The sequence below is a fragment of the Magnolia sinica genome, chromosome 19 (genome assembly GCF_029962835.1).
Source record: "Magnolia sinica isolate HGM2019 chromosome 19, MsV1, whole genome shotgun sequence".
Lineage (NCBI taxonomy): Eukaryota > Viridiplantae > Streptophyta > Magnoliopsida > Magnoliales > Magnoliaceae > Magnolia > Magnolia sinica.
In genome coordinates, this window is record NC_080591.1 from 15,193,591 (window position 1) to 15,213,374 (window position 19,784).

At 38.5% G+C, this 19,784-nt stretch overlaps 1 protein-coding gene across 3 annotated transcripts; it reads left to right on the plus strand.

The window, feature by feature from the left end:
* Window positions 1–116: 116 nt before the first annotated feature.
* LOC131235729 (calcium-dependent protein kinase 24-like) lies at window positions 117–19,784 on the plus strand. 3 transcript variants are annotated; one of them, XM_058233064.1, is made up of 7 exons: window positions 117–882; window positions 13,642–13,785; window positions 14,321–14,473; window positions 14,659–14,774; window positions 17,244–17,411; window positions 18,508–18,732; window positions 19,015–19,153. In XM_058233064.1, exons 1-7 carry the CDS (start codon window positions 309–311, stop codon window positions 19,015–19,017), a joined length of 1,383 nt encoding a protein of 460 aa, XP_058089047.1. In that variant the 5' UTR covers window positions 117–308; the 3' UTR covers window positions 19,018–19,153. The 3 variants fall into 3 exon arrangements, with proteins under 3 accessions (XP_058089047.1, XP_058089045.1, XP_058089046.1); XM_058233062.1 differs by lacking the exon at window positions 19,015–19,153 and adding an exon at window positions 19,177–19,784 and having other exon boundaries at window positions 118–882; XM_058233063.1 differs by lacking the exons at window positions 13,642–13,785; window positions 19,015–19,153 and adding an exon at window positions 19,177–19,784 and having other exon boundaries at window positions 118–882.

Here is a 19,784-nt window from a genome sequence, read left to right on the forward strand (position 1 = left end):
CAAAAATAATGAACGGTTGTGATCATCAAACAATATTTACATGTGGCCTAGTGACGGTGCGACACATGTGGTATTCCTCAGTCGCGATGCAGGTAACATGAACTCTAAAATCAAATGAACCGACCTGAAATAAAGATTCAAGGCCATATCCATCTGAGATTTAAAGTAGCAAAATCCTGCTCTTCAAATTGAAAGAAAAATCGAGCTCTAGAACTCCTCTAATCTCCCCCACTACCACCAAAAACAAGAAAGGAAAAAAGAAAAGAAAGAGAAAACAAGAATAAGAAGAAAAGAGGAGAAAAAAACCTATGAAGAAATCCCAATCTCCTCCATCTTCTTCTTCCTCATTTCTAAATCCAAAGCCCTCAAAACCCACCTCAGTCCTTCCCTACCAAACCCAAAACCTCAGAAGTCTCTACCTCATTGGCAAGAAACTAGGCCAAGGGCAGTTTGGCACCACATACCTCTGCACTGAGAAATCCACAGGCAATCTCTACGCCTGCAAAAGCATCCCCAAGAAGAAGCTCATCTGCAAAGAGGATTATGACGATGTCTGGAGAGAGATCCAGATAATGCACCATCTCTCCGAACACCCCAATGTTGTCAGGATCAAAGGGGCTTATGAGGACTCTGTCTTTGTCCATCTAGTCATGGAGTTGTGCGCTGGCGGGGAGCTCTTCGATAGGATTGTGACGAAGGGGCATTTCAGCGAGCGGAAGGCGGCCCAGTTGATCAAGACGATTGTCAGTGTCGTTGAAGGGTGCCACTCGCTTGGTGTGATGCATAGGGATCTCAAGCCAGAGAATTTCTTGTTCATTAGCGAGGAGGAGGATGCGGCACTCAAGGCTACCGATTTCGGGTTGTCGGTGTTCTACAAGCCAGGTTGGTTGTTGGCTCTCTCTTAGATGAGGGTGTGGCCGTCGGGTCTGCTACGCTGTGTATATGATCAGGCAGCTCCCCTCATCAGCTGGGCCATATGTGCAAGAAAGAAATTGTCTCTATCAGTGGTTTGTATTCACAGCACAGGTGGAGGTTAGCTGATGAAAGGCTGGCTTGATTTTGTGTTTTTGGCCAGGGCATGTATGAGATGGCCTGCCTGATGAACATCTTGGACGCCACACACATGCCTGCTGCATGAGGGATCCTAATCTACATGCCTTGGCCCAAAGGTCGGGTCGATGGAATCACTGAGTGGACCATGTTTGCATGAAAAGAGAGGGAATAGCCATGCAAATTCAACATACAAGTTTCCATCACTCGATGACTGGATCATCCTATTTTTGGGCCAGGGCATATCCATGGCAAGGCCTGTGTGATGAATGGCTGGGATCTTGCACGAACGTTTTGTGGTTGTTTTTCTTTTCAGCGATGGATGGATGATTTTGGTTTTCAATGTTCATTTTTTTGTTCATTGAATTGGATGGTGAAATTGAAATTTCATGTGGGCAATCCAGGTGAGAAGTTTTGAGCGATGCTTCTTTTAGAAATTGGTTTGATATTTAGGAACTGAAATGGAGCGATGTGCAGTTAAAGGGGGGTCATTTTGGTGATGCTTTTAATGGGGGTTTTCCTGTGTTTTGATTGCTTCCTCTTTTATCATGATGATGACTTGTTTATACTAATAAAAGAAAAAGAAAGAATATAGGATCCAATAACTGGTTGGCTTCATTGGATTGAGTCTTGTATATGAGCCTCGTGCATGAATTGCACAGTAGGCTCATATAAAGAACACTCCTATTTCAATGATTGCTTCTTGAGGGATGCATAGGTGGTCATTGTGAGTGGGGACATGCAAGAACTGATGTTTGCATGGGCTGTAGCTGTATTTGCATGATGATCCACATATGCAAATTTTAGTAGACCAGTGTAATTGATTTGTGTAGTTGCTTTGATGTTTCTTGCTAAGTAGATTGAACTTTGGCATGCATGCATGTTGTTTTATTTCTCTATTGACATTCTTGATGAGTTTTGAGGTATGGTGTCCTCATATTAGGGCAATAGAACGGTGCAGATACAATGTGAATATCTATGCAAGGTAAAAATACTTTATGTGGAGCTTATGTATACTAATGGTTGATAACCAAGCATTTCTGTCGCATTTTTACTTGCATCCTTTGTATTTCTTTGAGAGACAGTAGAAGATTTTATTCAACAGAAGGAGAGGGATACATCGTGGAAGTGGGATAGAGTTCCCTATACAAAGGAAAGAGCAATACGCTCCCCCTTTAGCTAACTAACAATTTATTTGCCCCATCACTAACATTGACAAACATTACTTTTTGTTAGGCTAACAGACTAATTTCATTGAACACATATACCAGCTTCCAAGGATCGGAATTTGGAGAGATCATTCCTGCCCAAGCAATGACATTTTTGGAATCATTTTGCACCATAACGAGGTCTGAAATCCTCAAAATAAGAAGGTGAATACCCTCCCTCAAGGCTGAAGCTTCGGCCCAAGAAGGTGGGAGCTATCCTTTTCATATTTAGTGACACCCCTAACGCCACTTGGACAAGGTTTTCTAAGAGATGAGCCATCAAAATTGACCTTCCACACCCCAGTGGCGTGTTTTCAACAATCTTAGCATCCTAGGTTCCGTGCAATCCGTTACCAAGTATCCTTACAAAGTGGCCACCCCGTAAAGAGTAGGAAACTTACGAGCATGATCTTTATCCCCCACTCACGTATCTTCCCAAAAGCTTTCCGTGTCACCTGATCTCACCTTGAATATTGTTCATTCCCTAAGGATTTTCACTTTACTTCTTTTTTTTTTATTTTTTTTTATTTTAATACTAACTGTATCTTCACAATATTCTTCCACATACTAGACATCTTTTTCCCAAGGTCTCATCACCTATTCTCTTCCTGTGCCTACAAGCTTCTACAGAACATCTTGCTCTTTCTTGAATCTCCACCACCATTAACTGAGAAGACTCTGATCAGTGCCTACATGAGGCCGATACAGCTATGAAGGTCCCATTTCAAAAGATGTTTCCAACTTCTCCCTAGTTTTTTTATCCACTTATTTCTTCATTTCAACCATGGAGAGAGCATAGAAACTCATTTAATTCTATATTTAGGCCTATTTTGTAGTTCAAGAGACAAATTTGAGTAAGATTTGATGAATTGAAGCTGAATGAACTATTTTGGGAAAATTAAAAAGGGTAAAACCATCACCTTTTCATTTATCATCCTCTTTTTGTTGTATTTCAATACGAAGGGCCCTAAGCTATCAAATCATGCTCTTTTGTTTTCGATTAGGGTGTATTTGGTTGACTTTTTGTAAGCCAAGCTGGCAGACAGCCTTCTTATCAAACAATGGTATGATACACCATTGGATACACTTTAAAAACGTTAAATAAAAAAATGATAAATCTGGTGTTTTTACATATCCCCCCCTTTTCTGATGATTTGTTTTCAATATTTTTTTGGTAAAAAATTTTCGGTGGGTATGGGCCTGTATCATCCAATGCAGTTGGATATACCATGTATTATATATTTTTTGGGCCTGGTAGATATGCTAACTGATACCATTTTTGGGTTCAACATGCTAGATTTTTTACAATAATTTTATAATTACTTCCCACAAATCCTTAACAGGGGGCGGGGACACCCTGTCGTCATCATAAAAAAAAAAAAAAATTAAAAAAGTGCTCCCACAAGACATGGACTGAAGTATCTTTTTTTTTTTTTTTTTTTTTGGTCTCCAATTCTCCCCCTTTCTTCAAAATAAGCACTAAAAAGATTGCATTCATGTTCTTGCTCAACCACCCCTCTCATGAAATTCATTGAATGTTTCAATAATGTACCATTTAACCACTTTCGACACTATTGTAAGGTAGCTAAAGAGAAACCATCCCGGCTGGCACTTTGTTCTTCTCAAGAGCCATGATAACCCCTCTGATTTCTTCCTCATTGAATTTCTTTTCCAAGCAAACTGGCCAATCTTCTGAAACCCTATTGAACTGAAGATTGTCGATTGGAGGCTGGCTAACTAACTCCTTATGTAGTTTTTTTTTTTTTTTTTTTTTTTTTTTTAAATTTTTAAATTCAAATGAAAGGAACCACAAATGACTTGTTCATTGAAGCCCAAGTACAGTAATCAGTAATCACCGGTCTTCGGTTTTTGTAAAGTTAGCTTTTGTTCTAGGTTTGTGATTGGGGGAAAGAAGGCCGTATATTCATCTCCCTCCTACAGCAACTCTGCCCTTCACCTTTGCATTCTTCCTTTACTATCAGCATGTTAAATATGGTTTTTAATTTCAAATTGTAACCACAACATTTTCTATCTTTGAATTCAAATTTTGCATCATAGTTTTTAAGTGTGTGTTGCTTTAGGAGAAGGCATTTCAAATTGATATAGCATTGTATTGGTAGTGATATGGAAATATTATTAATTCGCAAAAAATTCCATTAGTTTTCAAGAAAAAAAAAGAGAGGAAATGTTGCATGAGTTTGGACTTTGGAGAATTGTACACTTGATGAAGAGTGTGTCTGATGTTTCCCCTAGCCTGAAGTTCTCAACAACATTTTAGTTACTTGGCTAAATATGTCACAACTCACAAGTTTCTATTTTCTTTCTTATTTGGGTTGTAGTTTCCTACTCCTTTCTCAGTGGGATTCTTTAATAAAAGATTGTTACCTTTCAAAAAGAAATGTCACAAGTTTCTAAGAATAGCTTCTTCTTGAAGGAATGCTTGCGACATATTTTACCTAGGACTACATGAAAAAAAAAAAGAATAGGAGCCTTGGCCAATACCACCCAAGTAACTAACGATTTTTTTTTTTTAATTTTATTTATTTATTATTTATTATTTTTTGGAGATTGCAATTTATTAGAAATTTAGAAGCCAAATGGAAACGAAAATAAAAAGAAAAAACAAGACGAAGAAAAGAAAAGACAAGACACCTAAAAACTATAGATCTCGAAACTAGGGCACTGCCCTGAAAAGAAACCATTAGAGAGCAAAGACCGCCTGATTAGATACCAAGAGGCTAGAAGACCATTCCTCATCATCCTGAAAAATCAACACAGAGACCCACGCATACCATGCTAGGTTGCCTAGAGAATGGCCAAAATAGTTAGGTGCCACTGAGCTAGTTGAAAACTTATGCCCCGCACACCATGCCAGGCAGACAACATATCATGCATTGTGGTGGGCATTACCCACATAATATTCGAATGGACAAGGGTGGATGACCAAATTTCCATTGCGAAGGGACAATGAATGAACAAGTGGGCAATGATTTTAGCATCTTGCTTGCTATGTGAGCATATATTTGGCAGAACTATTTTGTGCTTTTGCAAGTTATCAATAGTGAGAGTTTTGCCTTTTGCTAGGAGCTAAGCCAAGGCCTCGATGTTGGGGAGTTTCCAAACTTCCAAATGAAGAAAGGGAAGGCAGGGATATCGATTAGCTGAGCGGGTCTTAGTGGCAGAGAAAAAGAGTGAGCCAAGCACTTTCCAGAAGAATCCTTGGTCCAAACAATGGAATTCCGGAAGTTACTCATAATGTTATGATCTATCGTGTGTCAATCATTTAGTATTTAGCCTACAAACAATTGATCGAACATCGGATAGAGATTGATTTGGTCCCGTAAATAATGGACCACCTCTTGGACAAATTATAAGCTTGAAAACTATTCGTAACTATTTTATCCATCTAGCGTCTTTGGTAAGGGCCAAAATTTTTAAAGCAATTCTACAAAACAAGTTCTCAAGATAAAATTATTTGCTAAAGTGTAGGTATCGACATGTGGTAGAACAAGGATTTGTCCAATGAATCCTTATAAACAAATTCTCAAGGGTACCAATATGGCAAGGATTGGTCATTGCTCATTAGCGTAATTGTGTTTAAATACTTTGGCACCTCTACTTCATACTTTGCGGGTTGGGTCTCCCATTTGGGTGAGAAATTGTGGATCGGAAGCTTAGTGGGCCAGAATCCAGAAGGTATAAAATATTGTAATATTATGGGCTTTTTATTTGATATTCTCTTATGATAAATAAGACAAATTTATTAAAGAAAAGCGAGAGAAATTACACCAAGGGGAGGGAGTTGTCTTGCAAGGAGCAAGGGTCTAAGGACCCCCTCCTCAACCAAGGAGTTTGCTTCAAAATTCCATTCCTTACAAACATGGGAAAACTAGAAAGGAATGCGAGAACTTCGAAGCCTTTATTCCTCAATTAATTACAAGAAAGGCGGTGGTCGCAGAGTAGTCCCGACGGGTCGATTCCAGGTCTATTAGTTGTTTGGGTATAGGGCTCTCCGTTGGTTTTCAAATGGAGACGATGACTTGGAATTTTAGTGGGTTGGTGTATCTAAATAAAAGGATGCAAATTAAAGAGGTATGTCAAGCGAAGAAGGTCCATACCATCCGCATTGTGGGATTCTAGGAAACCAAGACTCATCAGCAGGATGCTCAGTTCTCATGGTCTAAGGGAAACAAGTTGGAATGGGTTGTTTTGGATTCTAAGGGTGCTTAATGGGGTCTTGTAGTTGGAATGGGTCTTATGTATGGGTCATGCAATCAGAGCCAAAGGGCTGCATTTTGGAGATAAACATAGTTAAACTGAAGTCAAATGAGCCTTGGTGTGTGGGCGGTAACTTAAATGTGGTGCAATTTTCCTATGAAATGAGGAATGGTGACGGAGTTTCTCCTGACATGGGTAAAATTTCTTATTGGGTTGATTTTCACGAATGACAGATCTCTTGATGGGAGGTTGTCACTTCACGTGGTCAAATAACTAAGTTGACCCACCTATGTCCCTGCTTGATAGATTTTTGATATCTACGGATTGGGGATATCCCTTTCTGGATGTATCCCATCATGGTATTCCAAGACCTTCTTTCGGACCATTGCTTGGTTTTATTTGAAACATTTGAGGAATCTCAAGTGTTGTCACCCTTCCATTTCAAACTAATGCGGCTTGATGAGGATTTCGTCGATAAAAATTAAGGTATGGTGGGGATCTATCTTATTGGAATGGAGGGCTGCTCATGGGCTAATGCTAAAGTTGAAAAGGGTTAAAATTTTCATAAAAGAATGGAAGAGAGCATTTAAGGGTAAAGATGATATTCTCTAAGATATTATAAAGTTTGACCAAGAAGCGGAGATTGGAATTTTGTCAGTGGATGAACAAATCGGAAGAGATTCCTTGGAATTAGATTATGAAAGAAATGTCCGAGAGGAAAATTAAATGGCTTCAAAGATTGAGTTGTCTGGCTCTCAAGAAGGGTGATAAGAACATGAAGTTTGATAGTGCATGTGATGAGAAGACAAAATAGAATCTGAAGTATTTGGTCGACGGAAGGGTGGCAGGAAAATATGCGATAGGTTCGAAAGTTGTAAACTTACATTCCAAGCATTTATCCAAGAATGAATGGAGCCCAACATCTCTAGACAACTTATCCAACCAAATTGGTGAGGAAGAAGTAAACTGGCTAGAACACCCAATTAGGGAGCGGGAGGTCAAGCGGGTAATTAGGTAAAAAGGTAGTGCTTGATGTCTTCCGAATTGCTTTCTTTTGGGTGTTTTGGGAGGAGGTGAGAGGTGACTCAGTGGAAGTTATTTCAAAATTTCATTCAAGAAGCAGGCTTTCGAAAGATATGTGGGTTACTTTCATTGGATTAGTCCCAGAAAAAGGAGTGTAGGATCCTGGGCTCATTGTGAGCTGGATTCAGAAAAGGCATACAACTAGGCCAACTGGGACCTCTTGCTTTACATGCTACGAAAAATGGGTTTCACTATCAGGTGGAGGCAGTGGTTGGCTGAATGCTTGACATCAACAGGCTATTCAAGTATTGCTAATAACTTTCTCAAAGGTTTCTTTTAAGGGTCTAGAGGCGTTTGTCAAGGAAATCCCCTTTCTTGTACTATTTGTGGTGATCCTAGAAGCTCCCAGCAAATTGATTGAAAAGGTGGATTATTCAGCAGTTCCAAAGTTGGATATGATTTACCGGCACACCTTCGATATGTTGATGATACCATCTTACTTTGTGAAGCCAAGATTGTTTAGGTATCCAGCTTGAAAAAGCTGGCCAGCTTTTTAAAAGTCATCTTTGGTCAAAGAATTAATTTATTAAAAAATGAAATGTTTGGAATTAAGAAGGGGGTGGATCAACTAAAGGGCTATGGCCAATCCTTTTAGATGGAAGATGGGGAAATTACCATCTTCATATCTTGGCTTGTTGCTGTGCATTGGAAAACCTGGGAAGCGGCTATGGGATACAGTGGCGGAAAGAGTGGAATGTAAACTTTTGGCTTGGAAATGTTGATAATTATCTTTGGGAGCAAGGTGTACCAAATCAGTTATGTATTGGCCGTAACGGCTGATACGTAACGGTAACGGTCGAGTTTGTTACGCGATATGAGGGTTGAAACTTGAAACGGTGACCTCCTAGTTTTTGGCTTGGATTGGCTGTTGTGGGGGCCGTAACGGCCGTTACTGCCCCGTAACGGTCATAAATAGATATATATTGTTTTTAATATTTATTTTATATATCTTTTTAAGTTGCGAATTTTCTCAAATTTGGCACTTTTTCTTTCAAATTCTTTCCTAAACTATTCTACTGCAAATTCCAACCACTCTTAACTTGAATTCGAGGATCAAAACAAATTATTTCAATGATTTTGTTAAATCGAAACTCTGTGCGTCATTTTTTGGAAAATCTTCAAAAATAGGTATTTATATATATATATATATATATATATATATATATATATTTGTATCTCTGTTATGGTCAAGGTGTTCCATATCTGTTACGATACACTTGTAAAGGCTGATACGTATAGGCAATAGCCATGGCCGTTACACGATATGGGGGTGAAATGGGGCAGTTGGTTTTTTAGGACCATATCAGCCGTTACAATGGCCGTAAAGGCCGTTGCGGGGCATAATGACTGTTACTCCCGTAATAGTCGAAAAACGGCAACTTTTTTTTTTTTAATTTAAATCAAATTTTCTTATATTTTCACATTTCTCATTCCAAAAACTCCCCTAGGTCATTTTATAACAGATTTCGACCACTTTTACTATAGTTTTTAATATTAAAACCGTAGATTGAAGTGATTTGAGTGAATAGAAGCTCCAAAGGCCTTTTTAAAAAAAATAAAAATAAAAAAATTGAAAAGGTATTATTTTTTGCCTTTTTCTGATTTCTAGTTCTAGTGCTTGATTGTGATGTGTAAACATTAGAGACACAATCATGTTCACAAATTCACTAGACAGCCCGATACAACACTCTCACCAAAGAGTGGACCATTACACTAGCATAAACATGTTTAAAACAAAAAATGAATATATATATATATATATATATATATATATATATATATCTGAAATATTTACATTATTTTGGATTTTCTAGATATTTTCTTAGATTTTTTGGGCAAAAGAAAATTTTCAATCGTTATGGAGGTCGTAACGGTCATTACGCCCCCGTATCGGTAATGGTGGTGACCGTTATGACCACCGTTACCGATACGGAATACCTTGGTTGTGGTTGAATATGATGCATTATTCAAATTAGAACAGATGAATGTGCATTTTATAGATTATGCAACTGATTTTTTTTTTTTATATATATAATTTTTTTGTATTTTTTTTTTTTTTTTAATTTCGGACTATTTTCGGTCAATTTTTAAAAATTAGCAAACACCTATACATGTGAGATATTTTGATATTAAATTCATTTTAATATATCTATCATTAGTATTAGATAGTTGCAAAATTAAATTTATGAGTTTTGTAGTTAATTCCAGGCTATTAGTTTCATAAATTCATCAAACCGCCCAACACAACTTTCTCACCAAAGAATGGACTGTTATACCACCATAAACATGTTCAAAATTATCAATGAATGCATATTTGGAATATTTGGAATTTTCTAGATTTAACGGATTTTTTTCTTTAAGAATATATATATATATATATATATATATATATATATATATATATATATATATATATATATATATATATATATATATATTGTTTACCGTTATAGGGTATTGGCCGTTACAGGGTTGTAACTGCCGATATGGCCTGTAACTGTATCGGTAACGGTGGGCACCGTTACGCCATCGTTACCGCAATGGTACACCTTGTTTGGGAGGCTGCTTAACCTTATTAAGGTTGTCCTTTCAAACCAGCCCTAGTTCATGTCTCCCTACAATTGGCCGATTGGGGTTATTAAACATATCAAAAAGCTTCAAAGAGATTTTCTTTGATGTGATTGAGAATAGAACAACAAATTCAACCTAGTGACGCAATGGCCAATGCTTTTAGATGGAAGATCGGAAAGTAACTGTCTTCATATCCTGGCCTATTGCTATGTATTGGGAAACCTGCGAAGCAACTATTGGATGCGGTGGTGGAAAGAGTGGAACATAAACTTTCGGCTTGGAAATGTTGATGCTTATCTTTGGGAGGTTGCTTAACCTTATTAAAGCTGCCCTTTAAAACCTGCCCATTAATCTCGTGGCTCCTACAATTGGCTGATTGGGGTTATTAAACATATTGAGAAGGTTCAAAGAGATTTTCTTTGACGTGATAGAGAAGAGAACCAACAAATTCCGCCTAGTGACATGGTCCGAAGTTTCTTTGCTCAGCAAAAGGGGGTATGGGGATCAAAGGCCTCAAAGCTATGAATCATGAGATGTTAAGAAAGTGGCTTTATAGATTTGGTTCAAAATGAAACAGTTTCTGAAGGATCATTTCTTGTGAATATGCGATGCATCTTGATTCGGAAGGTTGTTCTCGGTGTTTTTTTTTCCTCTCCTTGATTTCACAGAAATCCAAGGGATGAGGAGATGACTGATTTTCTCACTCTTGCAAATCAATTAGGGGACTTTTCCTCTTCTTCAGCTAGTAGATAGTTGGCGTTGGAAGTTAACATCCTTATCCTTACCCCAACAAAATAGTGATTTCTTTTAGATGACTAGTGGCTAAGAACAAGATTCTTTGAGAAAAAGAAAGATTATGATCATGACCATATGCATCTCTTATGCCTCAAGGATACCGAATCAGTCGATGATCTTTTTATCCACTATGAATTTGTGAGGAAATTTGGAGTGAAATCCTAACCTATTTGGAATGTGTTGGTTGATGCCTGGATTGGCGAGAGATCTTATTCTCGCTTGGAAAGTGGGGATTGATTGCAAAAAGGAAAATATCCTTTGGGACCTTTCTTTTATGGTGGTGTTGTTGGTCTTTATGGAATAGCTGCACCTTCAATAATAAAGTTGAATCTAGTGTGGTGGTTCTTCCAAGGGTCAAGGGCATTGTATTCTTTTAGGGCACTGGGTCTTATTCTCTGAATAGGGAAGATTTCTTAGGAAATTGGGTTTTGGTGTTGTAATTGGGTGGTTGGCAGTTTTAAGGGTTGGCTTCTCACCATCCCTCTTCTTGCCTTGCCTGGTTGGGCCTCTCTTTGTTTGGTTTTGATAAAGCTTTTGTTACCGTTCTTTAGTTTTCTTAAATGTTCTGCTACCATTAAAAAAAAGAAAGAAAGATAGAAAGAGTTACCAAGTTTTTTTTTTTTGCTTAATCTGCTGCTATCAAGAAGACCTTCCATCCGAACATCGACGAATGGCTACCCCAATCTACCTGAACCATATTTGAAAAAGCTACCTTCTGTGCAGATTATTATTCTCATTCTGCAACTGCTAAAGACATTTACTCAGCCCTTTCTAACAATCTCCCATTATATTTTATGTCTATCTTCAAATGCTCGAAGGGAGTGTTAAAGAAATTGGAAAAGCTTAGAAGGGACTTTCTATGGCAAGGGTTGGAGGAGAAAATAAAATTCATCTTGTGAAGTGGGAAGATGTATGCAGGCCGAAAGAGGGGGTGGGTAGGGATGGGATAAGAAGCTTGGAAATAATGAACGTGGCTCTTTTGGGGAAATGGGTTTGTAAATTTGCTTTCAAGGAGGGAAGTTTACGAAAGGAGGTTGTAGTTAGAAAGTATGGGGTAGAGAGGTAGGGATCCTGGCTCAAGAGAGCATCCTTATATAAAGCAACGGGGGTGTGGAAGGCAGTTATGAGTTTGGGGGATAAAATTGAGGAGGAGGTGAGTTTCAGGGTGGGGGATGGATGGAGGACAATATTCTAGAAGGACATGTGGCTAGAAGGCCAGAGATTGCAAGATATATACCTAAGACTGGCCTAAGTTACCACGGATCTAGACATCACAGTAGCTTGGTACTTCTCATCCCAAGGGGTTAGTGAGCTTGGACACCTCTGTGTCGAAGAAACCTGTAAGACGAATTTGAGGAACTCATGGCCCTATTGAAACAATTATGATGGGTGACGCTACTGGCGAAGGCCAACACCTTGCGTTGGCGGGAGGACAAGTCGGGTAAAGTCTTGGTGAAATATCTCTACAAAATGCTAACCGGTGCTTCTCATGATACCGGCAGAGTGCATACCTCATTTCTCTGGTCGTACGGTGCTCCTTCAAAGGTGTGGCCTTCTCTTGGTTAGTCGGCTCAAACAGGGTGCTAATGACTGACAACCTGAGGAAGAGGAGTTTATACATCATCAATGCTTGCCGATTATCTTGGTGAAGTGAGGAGATGGCCACATATCTCTTCATGCATTGTCCATTTGCAAGGGAGGTGTGGCAAAGGTTCTTTGGGATCTTCGGAGTGTCATGGGTGTTGCCAAGGACACTCGAGGGGTTTTTTAGGTAATGGCATGGAGGGGGTAACGGTAAGAAGGGTAGAGGAGTGTAGAGGATGGCATTGCTAGCTGGGCTATGGGCAATTTGAGGGGAGAAGAATGACAGGTGTTTCCATGGTGTGTTTGGAAAGCCAAGGGGGCTGTTTTATAGGTTAAATTCAATGTAATTGAATGGGCATGGTGTCCGTTAAACTACACTGATGTAGCTTAGCCGGACAGGATTGGGGAGCATCGTAATTTTTTGCGGCATGGCTGTCTCATAAATAAACAGTTACCTCAAAAAAAACTATTTCCTCAGAAAAGCTTGGTTCATTATGTAGATTGATTTAATTCTGGTCACCTTGTATCTCTCTTTTATGAATTGATGAGAGATTTACCAGTCCCACGTGCACCTCTGTGCCAAGACACACGTGCCAACTTGGTTTGTTTGTAGGACTAGTACAGAAATTCATGTATCATGTGGGACCCACCGTGGAGATGGCTCTGCTGAAACTTTTGAGTATAGGCCACACGTGTACAGGTATAGTCATGGTGTAAACAAAACTTGCAAGTTCTAGGCTGTCCATGTTCCCATGCATCTGTAACTTGTAATAGTAGTTGAAAGGCGTTAGTTTTGTCTAACCCACCTGATTCTGGCTGGGATGTCATACATGCCATTTTGGCATGTGTATATGTGTAGAAGCGCATGTGGCTGGTAAACCTCGAACACTTGACACATTAGAATTTGGACTTCCATTCCTGGATTTAAATATCTTTAATTTCCTTAGGTAGCAAGCCCTTAATTTTTTGCAGTTACATGATTGGATATTTGCATCCTTCAAAAAAGAAAAAAAAGAAAAAAAGAAAAAAGAAAAAAAAAAAAGAAGATTGGATATTTGCAGATAACATCAGTGAGAGTGTGTTCCTTTTGTGTGCTGTTTCTTTCAGAGCTGAACTGTTTGTGTTCTTTCAGGGGACATGTTTTATGATGTAGTTGGTAGTCCCTACTATGTTGCGCCTGAGGTACTACAAAAGCATTATGGTCCCGAAGCTGATGTTTGGAGTGCTGGAGTTATCTTGTATATCCTATTAAGCGGTGTTCCACCGTTTTGGGCAGGTCTGTTGACAAACTGATAATATAACTGTATTGGAATTAATGGTTGGTATTTAATAAATTCAAATGCCCATAGAGAGTGTTATTATTAACCCTTAAATCATCCATAAAAGATTCTAACCATTATTTATTTTTGTGAAATATTAGATTGTTTGGCCAAGTGTACATACTGTAGATGTACAGACTACTTTTTGGTGATCCAATTAATTTTTATGGGGCCCCACTTTTTTGTACGGAGGATCCCTTAAAAACCTGCCCCATCGGATGATTCAAACTGTTCAATTGAGATGCAGACTATTAATCATAATTGTCCATTTCCATCAGATGACCTGGATAATCTGAAAAGTGTGATATTGGGGCATGGCCCATCCATGATGGGTCTCACCAATCAACAACCTATGCGATTGGAAGGTGGGCCCACCTTGACAACCACTGGGTTGAACAGAAAAACACATCTTTTTTGTTATCAAGCCTACCTCTTCATTATTACCCATTCTATATATTTTACTAGTGTTGCATTTGTGCCTTTTATCTCCAGAAACTGAAGCAGGGATCTTCAGAGAGATTTTAAAAGGCCGCTTAGATTTTGAATCTGCTCCCTGGCCTTGCATTTCCGAAAGTGCAAAAGATCTGATAAAGAAGATGCTGAATAGGGACCCGAAGAAGAGATTGACTGCTCATGAGGTTCTTTGTGAGTGATTTTTTTTTTTTTTTCCAATATAAATCATCATCATCGTCGTCATCTAAGCCTTATCCCAATGTAAATCCAGGCATAAAATTTAGACTTGTTTTGAAGGAGCAAGGTGCCATCCTTGCATCGTCATGATCATTTCTCATGAATTTCTCACTGACAATGATGTGGGTTTTTTTGACCAGGTCACCCTTGGATCATAGATGATAGAGTTGCTCCTGATAGACCTCTGGATTCTGCAGTTTTATCACGCCTAAAGCATTTCTCTGCAATGAACAAACTTAAAAAGATGGCTTTGCGGGTAAGCTTTTGATGATATGTTCTGAAAGATCACTGCATCATTCCAACTAAAGCCATGTTATGTTGCGATTGGGGTCCTGTTCAAAGATTTTTGCCATGCTTCTGCTGTAAAATCTTGCAACCTCAGGCTACTTTTGGAAGTTCCAGGTTTCCAAGTCAGTGTGCAAATGGGGTTGAGCTGGGACAGGCTAGGCTGGTCTGGGCTGAGGCTTACCCAAGCCTGATCCATGTTCTAGATACCCAATCCCAGGCCTGTTCCACTAGATAAGCATCTAGGTACAAGCGCAGCCTGACCAACTAGCCAAGTATCCATTCTGACTGAGTTATCTAAGTGGGCCAGACCAGGCTATCATTCATATGGGCCTCTATGCATATGCAAACCAAATCCTGGCTAAGTGATTGGGCCTTAAATCTCATGCCCAAGCTTCACACTGTAGGCCTTCAGCCCAAATCCAGCTCAAAGCGGGCTGGATATTTTAAGATTGCTACTGCAGGCTTGTGCAAATTGCTAGCAAGATATTCACAAGGTGTTCCACATTCGTTACGATACGCCCGTAAAGGTCGATATGTATAGGTAACGGCCATGACCGTTACGCGATACGGGAGTGAAACGGGGCAGTTGATTTTTTGAGACTGTATCGGCCGTTATGTTGGCCGTAAAGGCCGTTACGGGGCATAACGACCGTTACCCCCGTAATAGTCGAAAAACGGTCACCTTTTTTTTTTTTTTTCTATTTAAATCCATTTTCTCCCCCTTTAAAAAATAATTAAAAAAAAAAAAACTTTTCTCATTCCAAAAACTCTCCTAGATCCTTTTACAATAGATTTCGACCACACTTACTGTAGTTTTTAATATTAAAATCGTAGATTGAAGTGATTTGAACAAATAGAAGCTCTGATGGTCTTTTTTTTTTTCAAAAAATTGAAAAAGTTGTATTTATGCAATTTTTCTTATTTCTAATTTTAATGCTTTATTGTGATGTGTAAACATTAGATACATATAATCATGTTCACAAATTCACTAGATAGCCTGATACAACACTCTCACCAAAGAGTGGACCATTACACTACCATAAACATGTTCAAAGCAAAAAATGAGTACATATTTGGAATATTTACATTATTCTTGATTTTCTAAATATTTTTTCAGAATTTTTCGGGCAAAAGAAAAATTTCAACCGTTATGATGGTCGTGACAGTCATTATGCCCCCATATTGGCCGTTACAGCCGATTCCTGTATTGGTAATGGTGGTGACCGTTACGGCCACCGTTATTGATACGGAATACCTTGGATATTCAGGATGTTGTACATATCTGATGTCTGATTTGGAGCATTAGACAGCATGATAACAAAAGACTGCTTAGTTTGGGTTCCATTTCCATGCCTCCCCAAATGCAAGCGTCCCTTGTTGGCTGCCAACTGTGATTTGGCAATACATTCATTTGACCATTAAGGTGTGTTTGGATGTGCTATTGAATTGAATTGGTACTGTTGAATGTTCAATCTAATCTAGAGGGAATGATATAAATTAGTGATGTTTCTCATAATGTGGAACTTCCCTTGAGTTACATTCCTTTCGAGTCCAACTTGAAATCACCGTAAATGCAATTTGGTGCCAAGCCCCTCAATATGAATGATAAATTGCAAATCAAAATTTGATTATTTCCACTTTGGTGGACTGAAATTGCAATTCAATTCGATAGTGAATCCAAATGCACCCTCAGGCTGTGTTTGGCTGTGCACAAATCAGATAAATTATGAACATTGAGTTTAATCGAGAATACTAATATAATATGAATGATGAATCATTATTATTCATTTTAACAATTAAGCGGAAATGACAAGAAATAATGACGTCTACTAGTATTCATAATAAGCAGTAGCCCTCAGTTTGCATTTAAACGTCCATTTCAAGTTGAACTTGAAACAATCACAATTGCAATTTGAAGGAGCATAGCCCATCAAAGTGATTTTCTTTTTCTTTTCATTCTTCTTCTTCTTTATATATATATATATATATATATATATATATAAATATATATATATATATATATATATATATATATATATATATATATTCTTTTCTTTTAATAAATGGCAGCCCTCCCTCCCTCGTTTTGGTCACTTGGAAAGCTCGATATTGGGGCATCATTTCTGTTTGGTGGATCACAAAATTTTAGGGAGCGATGACATCAATGGGATCAAAGTCCCAACACAAAGCCAAGCCTGCTTAGCAAGGGACAAGGCACAATGATTAGTCCCACCAAGAATGAAGGAGGAAAATGAAATGTTTAGCCTCAAAATAAGATTCTGTTGGTTCATTGAATACCAACATTATGATGTTCATTTGTATTTTGCTTTGTGCACTACAGCATTCTGCAAGGTCCAAATACATCAACTGCTCAAGGAACATCTGAATCTCTGAAGTTCTGCTTTAGATTTTCTTACAAAAGTCATTTGTTTTGCAGGTCATAGCAGAAAGATTGTCAGAGGAAGAAATAGGTGGCCTGAAAGAGTTGTTCAAAATGATCGATACGGACAACAGTGGGACAATAACATTTGATGAACTGAAAGATGGTTTGAGAAGAGTGGGCTCTGAAATGATGGAATCTGAGATAAAGGCACTTATGGATGCAGTAAGTAAATATCAGCACAGATATGACACAACTTACTGTGAGTAAATATATGATCCTTGGACCTAGGATATGCTAGTATCCTATAGTATCGAGTTTGTACAAGTTGGCCGGACTGTGTTGAACCGCTGGTCCCACTATGGATGGCCCTTGTCCCAAAGTCTCCCATATCAGTAGAAGATCCTGGTCATCTGCATCCTTGGACCAACTATTGTACAATTCCTCACTTGTTTGGAACTAAAAAGTATTAGGTGTGTTTGGATGCATTTTCCAATTGAACTGCAAAATAATCTCAGAGAACAGACATAACAAGATTGCAATTTTCCATCTTCAGCATTCATATCGAAGGTTTGGGCTCCAAATTGCAGTTATTTCATGTTGAAGTAGGATTTGAAAGAAATGTAACTGCTGTTCAAGGGATACTTCCTCGTTTTGATTACTAGGAAAGATCTCTAATTTTTTCACTGAAGTTTCGTGATTTAATCCAACTCAACCCTATAACATCTCCAGTGCTCTGTTGATGAGACTGATTGCAATATGTGCAAGTGCTTGTTCAAACCAGTGTTTTAAATAGCTTATGCTACGTAGCATAGCCTAGTTTTGTGCTATATTGCTCATGAAAATAGCAAGTGACCTGCAGCTTACACTACAAGCTATGCGATACACTACGTTACCTATGCTGCACACTCTGTAGCGTCCGCTACATGTTATTTTTCACTTAAATAAGTAAAGATCAATTAATGTCTTTAATGATTTTCTTTTGTTACATTCGGCTATTTTCACTAAAAATTAGTTAATGTTTTCAATGATTTTAGTGAAGTAATACGAACAACAGTATTATATCTGTTCCGTTACTGTTTTTATCTTTATATTTACTCCTTGCCCTATTTTTTCCCCTAAAATTTTGATTAAAAATATTAAAGTAGCAGCTTACGCTTCACACTTCAGAGGGGGTAAACACTACATGTTATTCCCTATTTAAAACACTGGTTCAAACACTCAAGTGCGCATTTCTGTATTTCTTTGTTAAACTTTTAAAGATAACTTAGATACTTGTGAACTAGCCAAACGTCATATGATTATGTTCGGAATTGGACAGGCTGACATTGACAACAGTGGCACCATAGATTATGGCGAATTTCTTGCTGCTACAGTGCATATGAACAAGATGGAGAGAGAGGAGAATTTGATATCTGCTTTCTGTTTTTTCGACAAAGATGGCAGTGGTTACATAACAATTGATGAACTTCAACATGCCTGCCGTGAGTTTGGTTTAAGCGAGGTCCACCTTGATGATATGATCAAAGAAATTGATCAAGACAATGTGCGTCGCTCTCTCTCTCTCTACTATTTCTGGAATCACAAATTTATTTACTGTTGCAGATCTTTCTCAATATAGTATACATTTTTGTCTCTCTATGGTGCACATTTCCACCATTTAAAAATCCAGACCATCCAAATTGTGGGCCCCATTTAGGATGGAGCATACTCTAAATGTTACACTGATTGGAATTGGATGATCCTAGCCTCAAAACGGATGGTTAACACAAAAGGGTTGTAGTAATAAAACTGCATCTATTGAATGGTTCATACCTTCTGATCAGAGTGATTTTTGCAGTAGGCTCCATCCACTGAAAGTTTTGGAATTCTGGATTGACATACAAGATTTCAGTTGTGAATTATCTTATGTCCCCTGAAATTCCATCTGTTCTGCATGTATTCCTTCCCAAGTGTTGCTGAATTTTATCATTTGGGTGTATATTTTCAGGATGGGCAGATCGATTACAGTGAATTTGCTGCGATGATGAGGAAAGGCAATGGTGGCATTGGGAGGAGAACGATGAAAAACAGCTTGAACATCAACTTGGGTGACGCCCTCAGAATGGCAGACCACGCGCCCTTGTCGAATCAGAAGTGAAAGCGATCACTTTATTTATTTATAGTATAACTAGGAAATACTGGATGACTGAAAGAACATGAGGGCTAAATCTTCTAATGTTCATTGACCCAGCTGTTGTTTACATCACTTGATAACATAGCAGGATTCAAGCTTACCTCGGGATGGTTTTTTTTTTTTTTTTCACACCATTAGTTTGTGTTTAAATGGACTTTCTAATCATTCAAGCAAATGACCCTGATGTCGAAAAATTGGTAGGCTGGTGCTGGGGCACAGGAGGAGGGTGGCCAGCTTTCCCACCTGCAAATCGAAGGTGATCAAATATCATGTGATGGACTGCACATGAATTTGTCCTTGGGATCTTTCATCCAATTCTCATGTAATCTTTGAACGAGTCTTTGCCAAGGTTAGGTTTCCTACATGCTTTGGGAGTGTAATCAGTGATGCGTTGAGATTTGTGATTCATTTCTTCAGACTAA